Genomic DNA, 16,537 nt, shown 5'->3' on the forward strand with positions numbered 1-16,537 from the left:
GAAATGGAACCCTGCATTTTCCAGAAATGCTGAACTCCCCCACCCAGGCCCTAAAAATATCTCAGTCCAGCAGCTGCTTTTCAAGAGGGACTTTTGGTGTAAACAGCAGGTGCCAGTGACCAGGTACAGTGTCCTATTGGCTCTCATGGTGCTGCATTTTGTGTGTGTGAAAGGGTTTCATTGAGCCTTGGGCACATTTAGGAAGCTGGTTTGCTGTCAGTGGTTTGCAGAAGAGGGGACAGAGTTCCTATCTTGTGACTGGATCCAGATAAAATTTATGTGATGAACAAGCCATTTTCTTTACCCCCAGACTGAGTAGGCACCCTTTTCCTCCCCTCTTTGCACCACAGCTTGTGAAAGAAAAGCTAGGAATGGTTTAGGGAACAGGATGGACACATTGGGTGCCTGTGTTTCCCAGGTCAGAAGGGAACAGGGAAATACTTACGTTGCTTGAGCATCTCAAACGCTTCCTTCAGTGTGCTGTGGGGCAGAAACAAGACACTGTATTAGTACTGGCTTCTAAGGGTGGATTGGGAATCCAGGGAAAAATGTTTCCCTCAGAACCTCAAAGATCCACATAGAGATAAAACCTGTAATGGCCTCGTAATAAAAGCTGACCATGCTAACAAGCACAATAGCATCAGTCTGCTACCATCAGGAAACGCAATAAAATGCTCCATGAAGCAGGGAATTGCACCTCTCCTTCTGTGCACCCTCTTCCTCCGTCATACTCTGTTTGTGGCCGTGAATGTTTACAACAAAGAGAGAATGTTTTCTCTCTTTGCACCTCGCAGGTAGATACGAATGAAGCGCCTGGGGGAATGGGGGGTTTTGGAGCAGTAACCTGAGGGGTGCAGCGACCCCTGAAAGGTGAAGTAGCCTGAAGGGTGGAGCGCTGCGTGCGGCCCCATTCCCGTCCTCGGTGCCCGGTCCTGCGCCGCAGCAGCGCCCGCAGCGCGTCTGCCGAGCACCCCCGTGCGGCACCGCTGCTGCTTCCCATCCCTGTCCTGTGCACCGCTCCTGCTTCCCATCCCTGCCCCGTGCACCGCTGCTGCTTCCCATCCCTGCCCTGTGCACCGCTCCTGCTTCCCATCCCTGCCCCGTGCACCGCTGCTGCTTCCCATCCCTGCCCCGTGCACCGCTCCTGCTTCCCATCCCTGCCCTGTGCACCGCTGCTGCTTCCCATCCCTGCCCTGTGCACCGCTCCTGCTTCCCATCCCTGCCCTGTGCACCGCTCCTGCTTCCCATCCCTGCCCTGTGCACCGCTGCTGCTTCCCATCCCTGCCCTGTGCACCGCTCCTGCTTCCCATCCCTGCTCTGTGCACCGCTCCTGCTTCCCATCCCTGCCCTGTGCACCGCTCCTGCTTCCCATCCCTGGCTGTGCACCGCTCCTGCTTCCCATCCCTGGCTGTGCACGGAGCTGCGGGATGCAGCCACACTGCCCCAGGATGGGGACACTGCGGGACACAGCCACACTGCCCCAGGATGGGGACACTGCGGGACGCAGCCACACTGCCCCAGGATGGGGACACTGCGGGATGCAGCCACACTGCCCCAGGACAGGGACACTGCGGGACGCAGCCACACTGCCCCAGGACAGGGACACTGTGGGACACAGCCACACTGCCCCAGGACAGGGACACTGCGGGATGCAGCCACACTGCCCCAGGACAGGGACACTGCAGGACACAGCCACACTGCCCCAGGATGGGGACATGAGAGACAGCCCCAGACCGATGTCCCGGCCTGTGGCCAGCGCAGATGCAGCTCTAGAGGCACCAGAGGTACCGGCACAGATGCGATGAGAGGGCACAAGGTGTGTGAGAGGCTTTTCCCGCTGAATAGATTCCTCCAGCTCTGAATGTGCAGGCTGGCAGGGCCTTTGCATACACAGCAGCCAGGGCTGGGTGTGACTTGGAAGATTTTCAGATCTGGAAATGATCTCCTCAAGGCCCAGAGTTGTTCCTGGAAGGAATCAGTGCTGGGCTCTCCATGGAGCCCCGGTGTGCCCCAGGCAGAGCCCAGGGAAGAGCTGGTGAATGAAGAGCCCCAAATCTCCCCAAATCTCTGTACCTGGAGAGCCCAGGAGAGGCTGCTATGAGTTCTCAGCCACGTGCACCCACAGCTGGGCAGGGAAATCTGCATCTCCTGGGCCATCCTGGGAGCCCTACAGGCACAGAAGGATCCTAATTGCCCTGTGTTAATTGTGGCTGGACATCTGTTTGCTGATCAAACATTCTCCCAGCAGGGAGGCTGCCTTGCCAGGAATAAGAAAAATGCACAAATGAGGGGAAAGGTTGGGCCTGTCCTCAGCAAAAACTGCCTGGAAACCCATTCCAGATCTAAGTTTGTAGAAATATGAGGAAGACTTTCAGACAGAAAAGAAGAGCTGCTTGATTTTTTTATCATGTTTCAATTAGATTGTGGTGAATCTCCTGAGATAAGCCAGGGAGAACATTCTGTTTTGATTTTTAAATGGTTTCCTAACAATACTTATACATTTGAAGTTTGCTTTGTAAAATTTAGTCTGGTGTGAAATTTTGATGGAAACTAAATTTTCACACCATAAAGGAAACAAGTAGCATTAGTTTCAGCTAATTAAAAGCTTGGCAGTAAAAGACAAGCTGAATATCAGCAGCAGAGATAACTTTTCCTAATGGATTATTTTGAAAAAATAAATATATACAAGGAATAAAATCTTCTTTTCCAGTCACTAATTTCCAATAGGAGGTGAGGAATGTAGTAACAACTTCATGCCTGAAACAGTTAAATACTGGAATTTAAAAAAAACAGAGGGCAGTTGCAAACTGGACATACTGTTTGCATTCTGTGTTGATTTCTCTTTCTCAGAGACTTTTTTCCCTTTGTTCTTGATGATTCAAGTTATGCAAAAACGGACAGAATTGCTGCAGTAGATAATGAAGAATAGCACTTTCTCAGTTTTTATCAAGGACAAAGGCAATTTGCTGCTTTTTTGGTTTCCAGGCCCCGGAGCTCCCAGAGCAGTTCATGGCCACAAGGCAGCCATGGAGCTTTCTCCTTTTGCTGGCTCTCTCTAAGGCCAGGGGTCTCTGTGCAGTAATGCACCTGGCTGTGACCCAAAGAGGGATCCATTTCTCTCCTGCATGGTCTCTAATGGCCTTTTCAGAAATCTCTGGCCTTTTCTTCCTTGTGTGAAGATTTGTCCAGCCAATTCCATAGCTGCTGACTGCTGCAAGTAGGTTGAAATAGACTTCAGCCATTTTCTTCCTTATTTTTATAATAATTTTCTAAAATCAGTTAATTGGATCCTTACAGGGCTAAAGGGCCAGCAAATATGTCATCATGCCAAATTATACACTTGGGTGAGAATAAATCAATCAAATTTTGACCTGTGGATCCATCAGGACTCCCTTTATGACTCCTGGGCTGCAGCAGCAGTGCTGTAGATTTGCTCCTGGATGTTCTGATTATATCAGTGAAATATTTCAGTGCCTCACAGGGTTTAATGGAAGTGACTCCTGTGGCTGATCTATGAATGAGTTTTAATTCTGTCTGTGCTGGTGTGGACGTACAGCACCTCTTACTGATTGCTTCTGGGTGGGTTTGGCTTTCCAGTGGGACTGATATGGGCTTTACTCTGAGGCATCCAAAGTGAGGACATCTCACTCTCCTGGACACTCTGAACGTCTTTCACCCTCAGTAGATGCTGCTGTTTAGCATTCTGGTGCTAATTGAATTTTTTGGGGTTTGTCCTGTGGCTAAATTAGAAAACCTAGGGTTGAAAACAATTCAAGCACCACTGAAAATTTGATTTTTTTTTTTTTTTTTTAAAGTTGTTCACTTCTGGGATTTTCACATACATTCTGGAAGACTGTTAAATAAACCACTCTGGCTAAAGCCAGAGCTTCAGCCTTCCCTTTGGGCACCCCCACGTGGAGAATCCTGCAGGTGTCTCCTTGAAAATAAGGCTGCACACAAATTCACTCTGTGTGTTTGTTAAACGACTCCCTGTTGTACATTTAAAGATTGGATTTGTCAAAATTAATTCTGGAGGAAGCAGGAGTGCCTGACTGGAGAGGAAGGGAGCAGGCAGAGCCCGTGCAGCAGCCTGGGGGGGGTTTGCCATCTAGTGGCTGCGATGTTCTTACAATGTTCTCAGTCTTGCTTTGGCTTTTTGTGCTTTTTGTGCTTTTTGTGCTTTTTGTGCTTTTGTGCTTGTTGTGCTTTGTTTGTGGACCTTGTTTAGGCTGAAACACTGAGCTGTGCTGGGCAGTCCTCTGTGCCACGGGGACCATCAGGAATTACTCTCATCTGCTTCCCAGCCATCAAAAGCAGAGTTTTGTTTCACCTGAGTGTAATCAGCAGAGCCCTGTTACTGGCAGGGCTTGGGTGACAGCTCTTCTCACCAAGTACACTCTTGCACCACACTGTTTCATCTGTTTCAATTTTTTCAGCCTTAAGTTTGATAGTTTGGGCATTTTTTCGCCAGTACTTTGCCTTTAGACCCTGGGTTAACTGAGTCATTTAGAGAGTCCCTTTCTATCTTGCACACAGGAAGGTAAAACAGGTTCTTCTAACCGGAAAACCACAGATGCTTTTTAATTTTCTTTCTTTGCTACCTTTGCTTGGTGAATAGAAATGTGAAATAACCCCACCTTCCTTTCTGGGAGGTTTCTATTTTGACATTGGTACGATCTATAACGTTCAGTTGTTCTTGCAATTTTCAAAAATACCTTTAATGAAACTGAGAGGAGTCTGTGCCAGATGAGCCCTACAGAGAGCTCCCAGCAGTGCTGTCGCCCCTCAGCCCCAGAAACGTGGAGCCCAACAGCAGAGCTGTGACACCCAGCAGTGATAGTCCCCTCTGAGGCCACCCTCAACATCTGCCTTTCCTCCTGGCACACAGGAACACCCAAAAATTGTTGGTTTACCAACAATTCCTTCTGTGAAGCCCCATGGGGGTAGCAAAGTGTGGGGAGATGCATCTGAAATCATCTGCTCTCAACTCATTCCCACCTGGGGCTGTGTCTGCACTGCAGAACAGAAATGAAGGGGAGGAGTTGTGCTCTTTGCTCTTTAGGAGGTTCCTGAGCACAGCCCAGTCCCAGGCCAGGCTCACAGCACTGTCTGACCTTCTTTAGTGGGCACAAGGCAAAAACACTGAAGAATGAATTTTGCCAGGGCGTTTTCTTGTTCTCAGAGGAGCTCTAAACAGAAAGGCAGCAGCCCTGGCTGCAGCTGGAAGGGCTGGTGTCAGTTCCCTGACAGCTGGGCTCTGATGTGGAGCCACAGGAGCTGTTCTCAGCTGCTCAGAGGCTGCACTGGGCACCAGGCTGGGCTCAGGGACAGCTCTGGCATTTTGTGGCTTTCATGGAGGCAGCAGCAGCCTCTGTGCAGGGCTCCTCTGGTGCTGAGGGGGTTCACATCCACCTTCTGCTGCTTGGACATCCCCAGGTGTGTGTCAGGAGTGCCCTGAGCTCAGGGAAGGGGCTGTGTCCTCACTCGCTCCAGGGCTGGGGGCACACACACATCACCCCAGGCCTTCCTGGGGCAGGGGAGCAAACAGGAAACATCTCCATGTTCTCTCTCCTCCCTGTAAACCTGACATCAAATTAGATCCCTTGTGGCTCCAGAATGAGCTGTGCCATCCAAATCAAAGGTTAAAACAGTCAAAACAAATTTTGTGCCTTTAACATAAGATTAAATTTCCTCACATCTCTCAGAAAGAGAGCAGCACTGCTCAAAAATGCCTGTCCTCATCAGCAGAGAGCTTATCTAGATCAAACTGAACAGGGACTGAGCAGAGGCTTAGGTCCATTTTCATAGTCCTGAAAGTTCAAAGTGCTAGTGTATAAATTCTGGGTGGGTTCAGAACATTTGGGTGGAGAATAAGCAACCATGGAAGGATGTGACCTTCCACACTGACTTTTAGCTTCAGTTCAAAAATGCCTGCTTTGTGTGGAGTAATACACAAGATTTTGTATATTAAGTGACAGATGCACTATTTTTATCCACAGGAAACAGCAATTGGCATTTCATTACAGATGCCCTCACCTCCCACTCACTGAAATGTTCTATTTCAGGCACCACAGAGAAGAGCAGAGCACACATGGGCTTGAAGGAGCTACCCTTTCCTGAGGTCCTAAGGAGGTGGTAGTAGAAAAAAGGGATGAAAAATGTAGGAAATCATATACATGAGAAGAGACAAGCAGAGCAAATGACAAAAATAGCTGTTGTCAGCCTAGGCAGAGTTTAACCAGCTAGTGTGTGTTTGCATCAGTTATTTTACAGAACAGAGTTCCCAGAGGGCCTGGTTTGGCTGAAGCTGAGCCTGCAGCTCAGAACTGGGCTCTGGAGCATTTTCTGCTTTCCTGTTGCTGTGCTGAGGAGCTGCCCAAAGCCACTGCATGGAGATTCCCAGGCACCTTGCAGCCAGAAGGGTGATTCCTCTTAAAGGCACTTGAAGCTCTGCTGAAAATCATCTCCAGTGTGAGAGGCATCATTGCTGTGCACACCCCCAGAAACAACTGCAGCTGTGATCTCAGTCTGTAGCTTGGCTGAAAATCCCAGTTTCTGTACAACCCCTCCCATGTGTGCACCACTGAGAGTACAAATACTGCACTTTAAACTTCAAAGCCTGTAGTTCTTTCTCCTCTGCTGGATATGGTATAAGCTGTCATTTGCCAAGAAAACGTGGCTGTAGGTTTGTCATCACCTTTTTATAATTTCCTTTATGAGTAGAGACTAGGAAATGGTGATGCAGATTTAATTTTTTTAGCTTTAAAAGTGGGGTACCAGGCATACATTGCTTTACCTATTGACTCAGTGGATGCTAAAATGTTTCAGGGCTTCAAATAAGAACAAGAAAACAGTGGAGGCTATTCCTTAGAAAGCTGCTACTGGTGTGGCATCCTGTGAACTTACTGATTGCTATGGCCAGGAGATTATTTAGAAGAAATATCTTTATATGCTTGCCCTGTTGTTCTACCCTTCCCTTGGGACCCAGTGTTGGGGACAGAATATCCAGCTCAAGGCGTTAGTCTGAGCTTGTGTGATCCTTCTTGCAGCCTTAGATTGAAGTGTGTGCATCCTTCTGTGCCTTGGAATGGCCAGGGCCTGTGGCAGGTGCTGAGTGAGAGCTGTGCCCTGGCTGGGGAAGAGGGAAGGAGTTTTTGTACCCCTGCAGTGCTTTGGGAAGGAGCAGCAGCCTGTGCAGTGCTGCTGCCCTTTGGCTGTCAGCACTTGGAGGCAACTTTGACTCCTGAGCTGGATTTGTTTGCTCTGTCAGTGGTATCCAGCACCAGCTGCTTTTAGAAACCCCATCCTGGCTTTTTCTAGAAATAAGAAAAGGTGCAGTGTGTCTGCCCTGCTGGTTTTGGTGCTGTCAGACACATTCTGACCTCTGGGCTCCCAGGGCCAATCCTGACCCTGCTGTGCACAGGAGCAGCAAGCCCTGGCTCAGTCACTGCTGCTGACACTCAGGACAGGCCCTGTCCCTGCTGGCCCTGAGCTCAGAGTGCTCCCACATTCCTGCCCTGGGCACTCCTCAGAGGACACAGCCCCTCTCTGTCCCTGGTCACTGCTGTCACTGCTGGCGCTGGCCCTGCGTGCCTGGCCTGGGGCTGTCCCTGCCAGGCTTGGGCAGAGCTCTCCATCAGAGGGGCTGGAGCCAAGGGAACACCCAGGGATGCAGGAGGATACAGGGATATCCCAGGGATACAGGAGGGCATCCTTATGGCTGCTGCCACCTGCAGCCTTCTCCAAGCAAGAGAGAGTGGCCCCAGAGTTGCTGCTACATTCCAGTGAACCCTCCCTACAATCTTTGGAGTCAGCAGCATATTCCTTCATCTGTGTCTCTGGTGAACAAAAAGGGCAGTAGAATCTATTTATACATTTAGCTGAGTTCAGCAATTGCTCCAGCTGAAGCAGAATCTGGGGAGTGAAGGAGCAAGCCTGAAAAAAGGTTGAAATTGTTTTTTTCTTTGATTCAAACATAAAAGCATTTAAAATATGGGGGAGGCTTGGGAGAGAAGCGTTTTCTGCAGCAATGGCCACTCCCTGGTGCAGTGTGCCACCACCTTCTCCAGGCTGCTCTGGTCCTTGCCATTTACTCATTTGCTTATTCTCTGCACCTTGTTTTGTGCTACCCTGACTGTGCTGAAATATCAACCTCAGCCTTGCAGTTGTTTCTCTTAAGGTCTTCTGGGAATGTTGTCCTACTGGAAGGTTTGGGGTGTTTGTTGTGGATGCAATTTTTATGTTCCCTTTATAGATTTTTTTGAAAGGATATCAGGTATCCTGATATTATGGGAACTACTGTGGTGTGAATTTCCCAGGAGAAGTAACAGAAAGCCTCAGTATCTGAGATATTTAAAAGGTGGCTAAATTTAAGACTAGAGGATAATAATTTTGTATGAGCAAGAAAATGACTGAGTAATTTAAAATTAGTAATTCCTGCTCCTCTTCCATACATAGCATGGCACAGGAAGGTCTGCAGAAACACCCTGGAAGCTACTTTTATCCTGGTGATTGTCAGATGGAAGTTTTAGGTACAAATACATTGGACTTTAAGAAATACTGCTACCCAAAGCTGCATTTGAAGATGTGAACAGCCCTGCTCAGCCAATCAAGTACTTGTAGCTCTATCAGGACCTAGTATGCTAGATGAAAATAGGAATCCCATAAAGAGGAAACTCTTGGAAAAATGCACTGGCACAGTTGCAGCATAGTCCTTTCAAGCTTTTCTTATTATAAGGAGCACATAGATTCCCTCCCTCAAGTCTCCCTGGAGGACTGACCTTGAGGGCAGAACTGCTGCCAGCAATCAATGTCATAGAAACAGAAATTTCACACTGAGGAGAACACACAGACGCAGAAAATTCAACCATTTTAAGGTATCAAAACCAAACACTGCATTTTCTTGTGTTGTTCCAACCCTGGACAGGCTTTAGTTTTCTCTGAATTTTGTTTGCCCTGGACAAATGCCCTTCACTGTCTGTGTAAATCCTTAAACAATCAGAGGATGCTGGATGACAGAAAGTGTCCTCTCTGCTTCAGACCAGGCACAGTGAGACACTTGCTCTGATAAAAGCATCAGAGCAGAGCTGCTCTCTCCCTGGCCAGGTGTGGGTTATGGAAACAGTAAATCAGCCCCACAGCACAGCTTGGTTTGTGTATTCAGCCTTCCCTCCATGCCAAGCTATAAAATTGCTGGATCAAAGTGGAGCTGGGCCCAAGTCCGAACTTCCCCCAACTTGAGGGGAACTTGGATCCATATCCCAACACTGGGACTTGGCTCTGCTTCTAAATCAAACTCTCATAATCTCTTGAGGAAAGGCAGACCCATGAATTGTCACTGAGCTACAGAAGGGCAGCCCAAGATGCTTGTTGCTGAACACATTTGCTCTGCCTGCCCTGTGTTGCCACTAAAGGAGTTGAGGTGAAGCCTTTCTTTGATCCTGGAATGCTGATCTTGGCCTTTGGGTTGAGAAAAACCCATCCATTCTTAACCTGATGCTTTAATTTCAGAATATTTCTTCTTTTCCTTCCTTTTCCCCCATGAGGTCAGTGAACTGAGGCACCAGGAAGGCAGAAGGCATCTCCTGGCACTGAGGCATCCCTGGGTGCTGCTCAGGGGCCAGGCTGGAGCCCTGGCAGGGAAAGCCTTGCACACTCCCTGGCATTCCCAGCACTCGGGGAGGCCCAGCAGTGCCTGTGCCAGCCTTGCTGTGGCACTGCCTGCCATGGCAGGGCACAGCTCTGGGGTCAAGCTCTCCCATAAAACATGGACAGAAACCACTTGCACTGGGAGTGATAAATCAAGGTGAAAAGGAGACTGCAATTAAGGAATGAGCTATGGGGAGGAGGAGGGGAGCAGGCCCCAGGGATCAATAGAGCTGGTTTGTGTTTAGATTGAGGTCTTCTCTTTCAGGATTGTCTTCTGTGACCCCTCATCTTCATCCTCTGCCACCTTATTACTTGTTACAATAATGACAAAATGTCTCATTATTGCTGCTGCCATCAATAATAGCAGCAGTTTATCAGCAGTGTTTATTAAGTTAAATTCCATACCAATATCTATCTTCCCTCCCAACACAATTTATACATAATTTAAGATAGTAATAGAGGAGACAGAGAAAAATATATGTCATCTTAGTGTATTTCAGTAGTCCCATTGAATTATTTCAAATTAGGTCCCTTCAAAGAGATTTACATTTTGTATTCCTATGGTAAGCCTTTTTTCTGCTGCAGAAGCTGATTTTTGGGGTCTTTGTATTTGTTCTGTCACAGTCTCTCAGTGTTCACCAGCTTTCCAGAACTGTCAAGCCACCATCCCACCATCCTAAACATTTCACAACCTTTTCCATTCTCTTTTTTCCCCTTCACTTGGTCTGCTTTTGGAAGCAAACATTAAACATTAAGAATCTTTAAATAAAAAAAAAAAAAAAACTCAGGAAAGGACCTACTGACAGTTTCTAAATAGAAACTATTCACAAACAGTGAATCCCACTGTGAAGGACTGTGGTGTTTCCCCACTTCCCTGGGAAGAGCTGTGTAATGCACTGAAATGAGTGGTTGTGACCTCATCCACAGGCAAAACACAGGAGTCTGCTATTTCTTCCAAAATAATTTTGTTTGCAGTAATAATAAAAGAATTCCTTACTTGATTTCTGTTTGTCCTCCTGCTTTTCGGGCTATTTGAACCAGCTCTTTCCCATATCTCTCTTCTGCTTGTGCTCTGTTAAAAGAAAAACTTACTCAGTTTCTCTTAGTGGTACCAGGATCACATTTACACAAATCCTCTAATTGTATTTGAGGTGCAAAACATCAGAAATGCAACTTAGTTGATTTCTCTATCTCCTCAATCCTAGTGCTGTTAGTTAACCTCTGAAATGCTTTGGGTAAGTTATTTCTGGAAGAAATGAGATAAAAATGAAGCCCCTCTTCATGGCTTTGATTCCTGTGGAATGCCATGTTCAGCTCTGCCCCCAGAACATGAGTTCGTGGGAAGAAGGAGGTGAACAGAGATGAGATGAAGGTGTTCATAACAGAACAAAAGGAACCTAAAAATGATGGCTGACTCAATCCATGAAAACACCAGCTGTGAGAGCAGTGAAGAGCAGGTTCCGAAGGATCCATTCAAGAGATGTTGGGAATAAACGGGAGCCAGGGGTAGCAGGAGTTTTTCCATCCTTTGGAAAGATGAGGCACTGCTGGAAGGGCTGCCATGGAGGCTGAGGACAGAGGAGCCCTGGTGGTTGTGTGGTGAGGCTGGGGCAGCTTTGTGGAAGGGACAACCTCACCTAATGGGGAACTGTAACTGGTGACTCAGGACAGTGGCTCTGTTTCTATGGTTAATAAAGAAATACAAATATTTCCTTTGCTTTCCCTTCCCCTAGCACTGGAGGAAACTTCTATTCTCTTTTAAAACAGTATTTGTACAAAATGCATTACTTCCTTTCTCCTGAGTGCAAGACCAGGGTGGAGCCAAGCTGTCAGTCTTGCTAAAAACTATGGAATGGTCAATAATAAATAATGAACAGAGAGCCTGGTGCTAGCACCTGCGGGGAGGGATGATTTTGTTTAGGGTCCAGTTCTCAAGAGCAGTTTCAAAGCATTTCAAACGGTTTTGGCCTGAAACTTGGCACCTTAGAGAAACATACTCTTTGTTCAAAAAACGAATTTGATGTGGGTGCAAGGCCCCACAACCCTGCTGGGTTTTAGTCCCATCAGTCTTCCCACTTGGCCAGGAGGTGCTTGGTCTGCCTTTGCTGAGTTCCAGCAGTTTGAATGCTGCTCTTGCAGCTTTGCCCCGTGGCAGCTGCTGGGGTGGGTTCCTGAGAGGGTCCCATGGCCCCTCCTGCTGCCCCTGGCTCTGGGAGCAAATCCCCATCTGCTGGAGCTGAGGCAGGCTCATCCTGGGACTCTCCCCAGCCCAAGGAGATGTGTCAGGCACTGGAGCAGCACTGCTGGCCCTGCAGCAGGAGCTGAGTGTGCCTGGCCTCTGCCCATGGCTCCCAATGCATGTGCTGCCCTCCTGCACTCAGAACTGCTGAGTTGCACTGGAGTCTTCCTACATCACTGCTGGCATTCCTGTTAGAGGAACAGGGTGCAAAATATGGTGACAGGCCATGCAGAGGCACCACTTCTTTTTCATGTTAGATGAGTGAAATTCCATCAAAATGGAAACATGCTCCAGACACATAATGCTGCAGAAGAAGAATAGATTGTCTTCTGATTTCAGTATCAAGAAACACTTCTGAGTCAGAGGCTTTGCTTAGTGCCAGTGCCTGTGCAGCAAGAGAAAATTACTCCAGTAATTACTCCCACTTTGCTTGCTCAGTACACAAGTATCTCATGGGAAAAAAGCATGGCCAGCTTTTAAGCCAGTCCCAGCTCCTGAAACCTCTGCATGGATGGGACTGGACTAGCCCAGGGTCAGATGAATTTCACAGGAGGCTGACACCATCTCCATCTCTTCACATGTGCTGCTTGTCCCACTTTACAGCACTCCTGCACACAGCTTCTCGGTTTCCCTGCAGCCATTCAGAGATAGGACATACTTTGTGTTTTAACCCTGGGCTTTGTTCTGGAATACAATTGCTTTCTCACTCCCAAACCTCTTAGGCCTTTCTCTGGGCCAGTTAGGGGATTTGTGGTTGGAAAACTGATGGAGTGTTAGTGTGGCCAGGGCCAGGGCAGCTGGCTTCAGGGCTGCGGGAGCCCTTGTTGAAATTCCAAGGTGAAGCACATGGTATGGGCAGCCTCTAGAAGAGAGATTCATCCCATCCTTTGATCTTCTGCTGGGTCATTCCTATGAGTGACGTGAGACTGAGCTGAAACAAACATCTGCCAGCAATAAACTGGAAATCACATCTTTGACTCAGTGCTCACTTCTCGTCTCCTGTTCCTCCCCCCAGCAGGCATGTACCCACACGGGCACACACACATACACACGATCTCTGCAGTGTCCTGGGATGTGAAAAACCTCATGGAAATACTTGCAAAATGACTGTACATGTATTTTTTCTTCTTTACAGAAAGAGCTTTGTGCCTCCACAATTAACCAGGAAAAACCTCATCCTGCAACTTTCAGAAGCCTCTGCAATATTTTGGAAGGAGCACAGGCATGTGCAGCATCCAATGCAGAACTGCACTGCCCAAGGCCTGCAGTGCACTTCTGAGCTCTGTAGGGTTTGATATTGTATTTGCAGAGAGCCCTGTTGCAGGGAGGAATGATGCATCTGACTCCATGTTCTCAGAAGGCTCATTTATTATTTTATCATCTATATTATATTAAAGAATACTAAACTAAACTATACTAAAGAATACATAAAGGATACTTACAGAAGGCTAAAAAGATTATAATGAAAACTCGTGACTCTTGCCAGAGTCCCGACACAGCTTGGCCCTGATTGCCAATGAGTGAAAACAACTCACAGCAGAATCCAATGGAACAATCACCTGTGGGTAAACAATCTCCAAACACATTCCAGACAAGCAAAACACAGGAGAAGCAAATGAGATAATTATTGTTTCCTTTTTCTCTAAGGCTTCTCAGCTTCCCAGGAGAAAAATCCTGAGCGAAGGGATTTTTCAGAGGATGTGAATGCCACAGTATGAGGCCCAAAGGAGCTGTTTTAAACACTTGCAGCTAAGCTGCCATCAGGCAGATGTGACTTCAGGATGGTGTGATGTGTTCCAATACCACAGTCTTCCACTGGTGGTTGAGAAAAGCAACTTAAATAGCTTCAGCTTTTGATGGGAGACTTCACAGGTGGTGAAACAGCCACCTTTGAGTCTGACAACTCACACCCCCTTGAAAGTACCAGGGCTTTAAAATCAGTCTTCAGAAAACCCCTAAACCCAAAAAACTAGATGGGGACAGCATGGGAAGAAAAAGCAGGAAGGCAGAGCAATATTCATAAGGGGACAGTGCTGAGATGAGCTGCTCTGAGATGCCTGCTGGATAAATAATCCATGTTTGTGTGGTCTTTCCTACATGTCACACCTGAGTACGTGTGTGCTTCGTGCTACATGCTGAAACTGCTGAAACCACCTAAAAACAGAACCAAATTTCAGAGCTGTTTTTCTAAGTCACAACTACAAAAATGAATGGCAAAGGAGCCAGAGAAGCAGTGTGATACATATTTTCTCACCCATACAATTGTCAGCTGTCCATAGTTGCTGTTGAGAAGCAGCAAGAAGCACATAATCAGGAGCATGAACTACAACATCGTTACTCAAAGCCTGCTAAGGTTGGTGTACAACAGGGGCTGGTTTGGGTGTCTGGGTAAGGCTTTAGGTAGCATTTTATGTAGCTTTGTATTTGAAAAAAGGTCTCATTTTTGGCAGGAAACTGAAACAGTGCCTATGGCAACTGCATGTTCAAAGAGAAACAAAAATGTGCAAGTCATTTTTGCCCTGCAAAAGGGGAAACTTAAAAATGTTACTTGTGAATGTAGGTGCTACTATGTACTTCTGGACCCATAACGAGGGGTCTTAGTGGAGCTCTGGGTTTCTGACTCTTTCAACCTCTTCCCTTCTCAAGTCTTTGAGATTTTTATTGGTCTACCTTCACATCACAAGGCTGGGATTCAAATTATTCAGGCTTTTCTATGTAAGCTCCTAACAATACCAAACTGAGAAACAGCCTGCTATTCCCTCTGGATGCCAAATGAGACAAAAAAGGAGGCTGTTCACACTCTGATTTTCATACCTCTGCTTGAGCAAATCCTCCACATCTTTGCACATCTTCTTCCCCTCCAGCAGCCGCTGAACGAGCACCTCGTAGCCAGTGTGGAAGGTGAACTCCTTGCACTGAAGACAGAAAGAAAAAGTAATAGCTGTTCAGCACATGAGTTCCTCTTACCTTAATTCTAATTCTTATTCCTTAATTCCTGTTACCCTGTTTCTAAAAGCAAAGGTCAGAGTCAGCTCAGTACCAATATCAGCCTGTGGGGCGGTGTCTGTGCCACCTGGTCAGCGGTGTTTTCATGGGAGGGCTTGTAGCACAGGCAGACAGGATTTCTGTGTTCTGCTCCTGCTCCTCCCACTGCCTCACAACAGGATCAGGACAAGCCATTTTTCCACAGGGAGCCTGAGTTAACCAGTACATAGTGATAATGCTATTGAAAATGTAGTGGTGAATGTTTTCTGAGCTTTATGTTACAGCATTATGGTAAAATCACAGGCTCTGAAACCATAAAGAGAATGAGTGTGTTCCTTCCCTCAAGCAGTTTATCTACAATACAAGCCCTTACATGTGAACTGAATGCAGTTTATACATCCATCCACTGTCCCCATAGCAGTTACCATTTAATAAATGGGTTACTTTATTGCTTTCCACCACCACTGTGAAGAAGACAGCTGTTGAAGTTTTGGTACTTGGAAAAGATCCTCTGGCAAGCAACTGCTGGGCACTTGAGCTTGTGCCTTTGCTTCCTTGTTGCTGGGACTGGAGAGGAGCAGGGGAGCTCTGGGGATGAGTGGAGGTGGTTGATGGCAGCCTCCACCAGGTGAGGTGCTGCTCACACAGGCCTTGGGGCTTCCCAGGAGATTTGCAGATCTAGGAACAATTTTTTTTTGGTTCTTCAAGAGCTAGGATCAATTTCTGCAGACAATCCTGTAAACCTACAGGCTGTAGTAATATTTCCAGTGCTACAGTCCATTGTTAAAGCCATCACCCCTGAAGAAACAGGATCTCAAGCCCAAAACATTCGTTTTCCTAATGTTTCCAAGGGCAATTTACACCCACATCACAGGAAGGGATCCTGCTGTGAAATAAATGAGAAGCAGCAAGTTTTGCCATTCAGAGAGAAAAGTAGGAAAGGTTCTTGATAATACCCAGGCAATGGACTTAGCACTTCCCCCCTCTCTCTTTTTTTTGAGGACATTCCAATGGCAGAAGGCATCACTGCTGTAAAAAAATTACCATAAATGGGTCCCTCTGCCTGGCAGAAACTCTGGTCAGATGCTCCACAACCAGCTCACACCCCCAGCATTTTAATTGTACATTTTCAGATGCAATCAGCTATCTCTCATAGCTGTGTACACAGCTTTCTTGTCCCAGAAATGCTGCCCATGAGGTAAGTGAAAATATCCTGTGGGTTGGTATCACCACAGCAGTCAGCCACTGCCACAGGCAACAAAGGCAGTGATAAGCTCACTGTGAAGTTAGTCTGCCTTTCTGTTCAAGATCTCTCTTTGTTCAGTAAATGCTAAAACTCAACTGGTGCCTTCCCCCACCTCTTTTAAACTGGCACAGTTGTTACACTGAAAGGATGACAAATTCTTTATGTCTGAGAGAATGCCTATTCAATTCCCTAAACAGAGAGTGCAACCCTAACTTGTTATCAAGCCAAAACCATGCACACAAGCACAGCAGTGTGCTGGGGGCAGCCTGATGGGCTGAGTCCACTGGGAATTTCACCAGACCCCTGGAAACATCACTGCCTGCCAGGTTCCTCTGGGCTGTGCTCCCCTGGCTGGCCCTTGTAGAGAGATTTGGCTCCTAAGGAGAACTCCTACTTCAGACACTCAATCTATCTTCATT

General features: G+C 47.2%; 1 protein-coding gene across 1 annotated transcript in view; it reads right to left on the bottom strand.

The window, feature by feature from the left end:
- Positions 1-16,537, bottom strand: part of PSTPIP1 (proline-serine-threonine phosphatase interacting protein 1) — a 56,513-nt gene that overhangs the window by 18,888 nt on the left and 21,088 nt on the right. The window contains exons 3-5 of the mRNA XM_036389467.2: positions 14,702-14,802; positions 10,646-10,720; positions 446-480 (exon numbers count right to left, since the gene is read on the bottom strand). Of these exons, the coding sequence (XP_036245360.1) occupies positions 446-480; positions 10,646-10,720; positions 14,702-14,802 (211 nt within the window). The remainder of the gene's footprint in view (positions 1-445; positions 481-10,645; positions 10,721-14,701; positions 14,803-16,537) is intronic.

This window comes from Molothrus ater, chromosome 13, assembly GCF_012460135.2.
Source record: "Molothrus ater isolate BHLD 08-10-18 breed brown headed cowbird chromosome 13, BPBGC_Mater_1.1, whole genome shotgun sequence".
In the NCBI taxonomy this organism is placed as follows: domain Eukaryota; kingdom Metazoa; phylum Chordata; class Aves; order Passeriformes; family Icteridae; genus Molothrus; species Molothrus ater.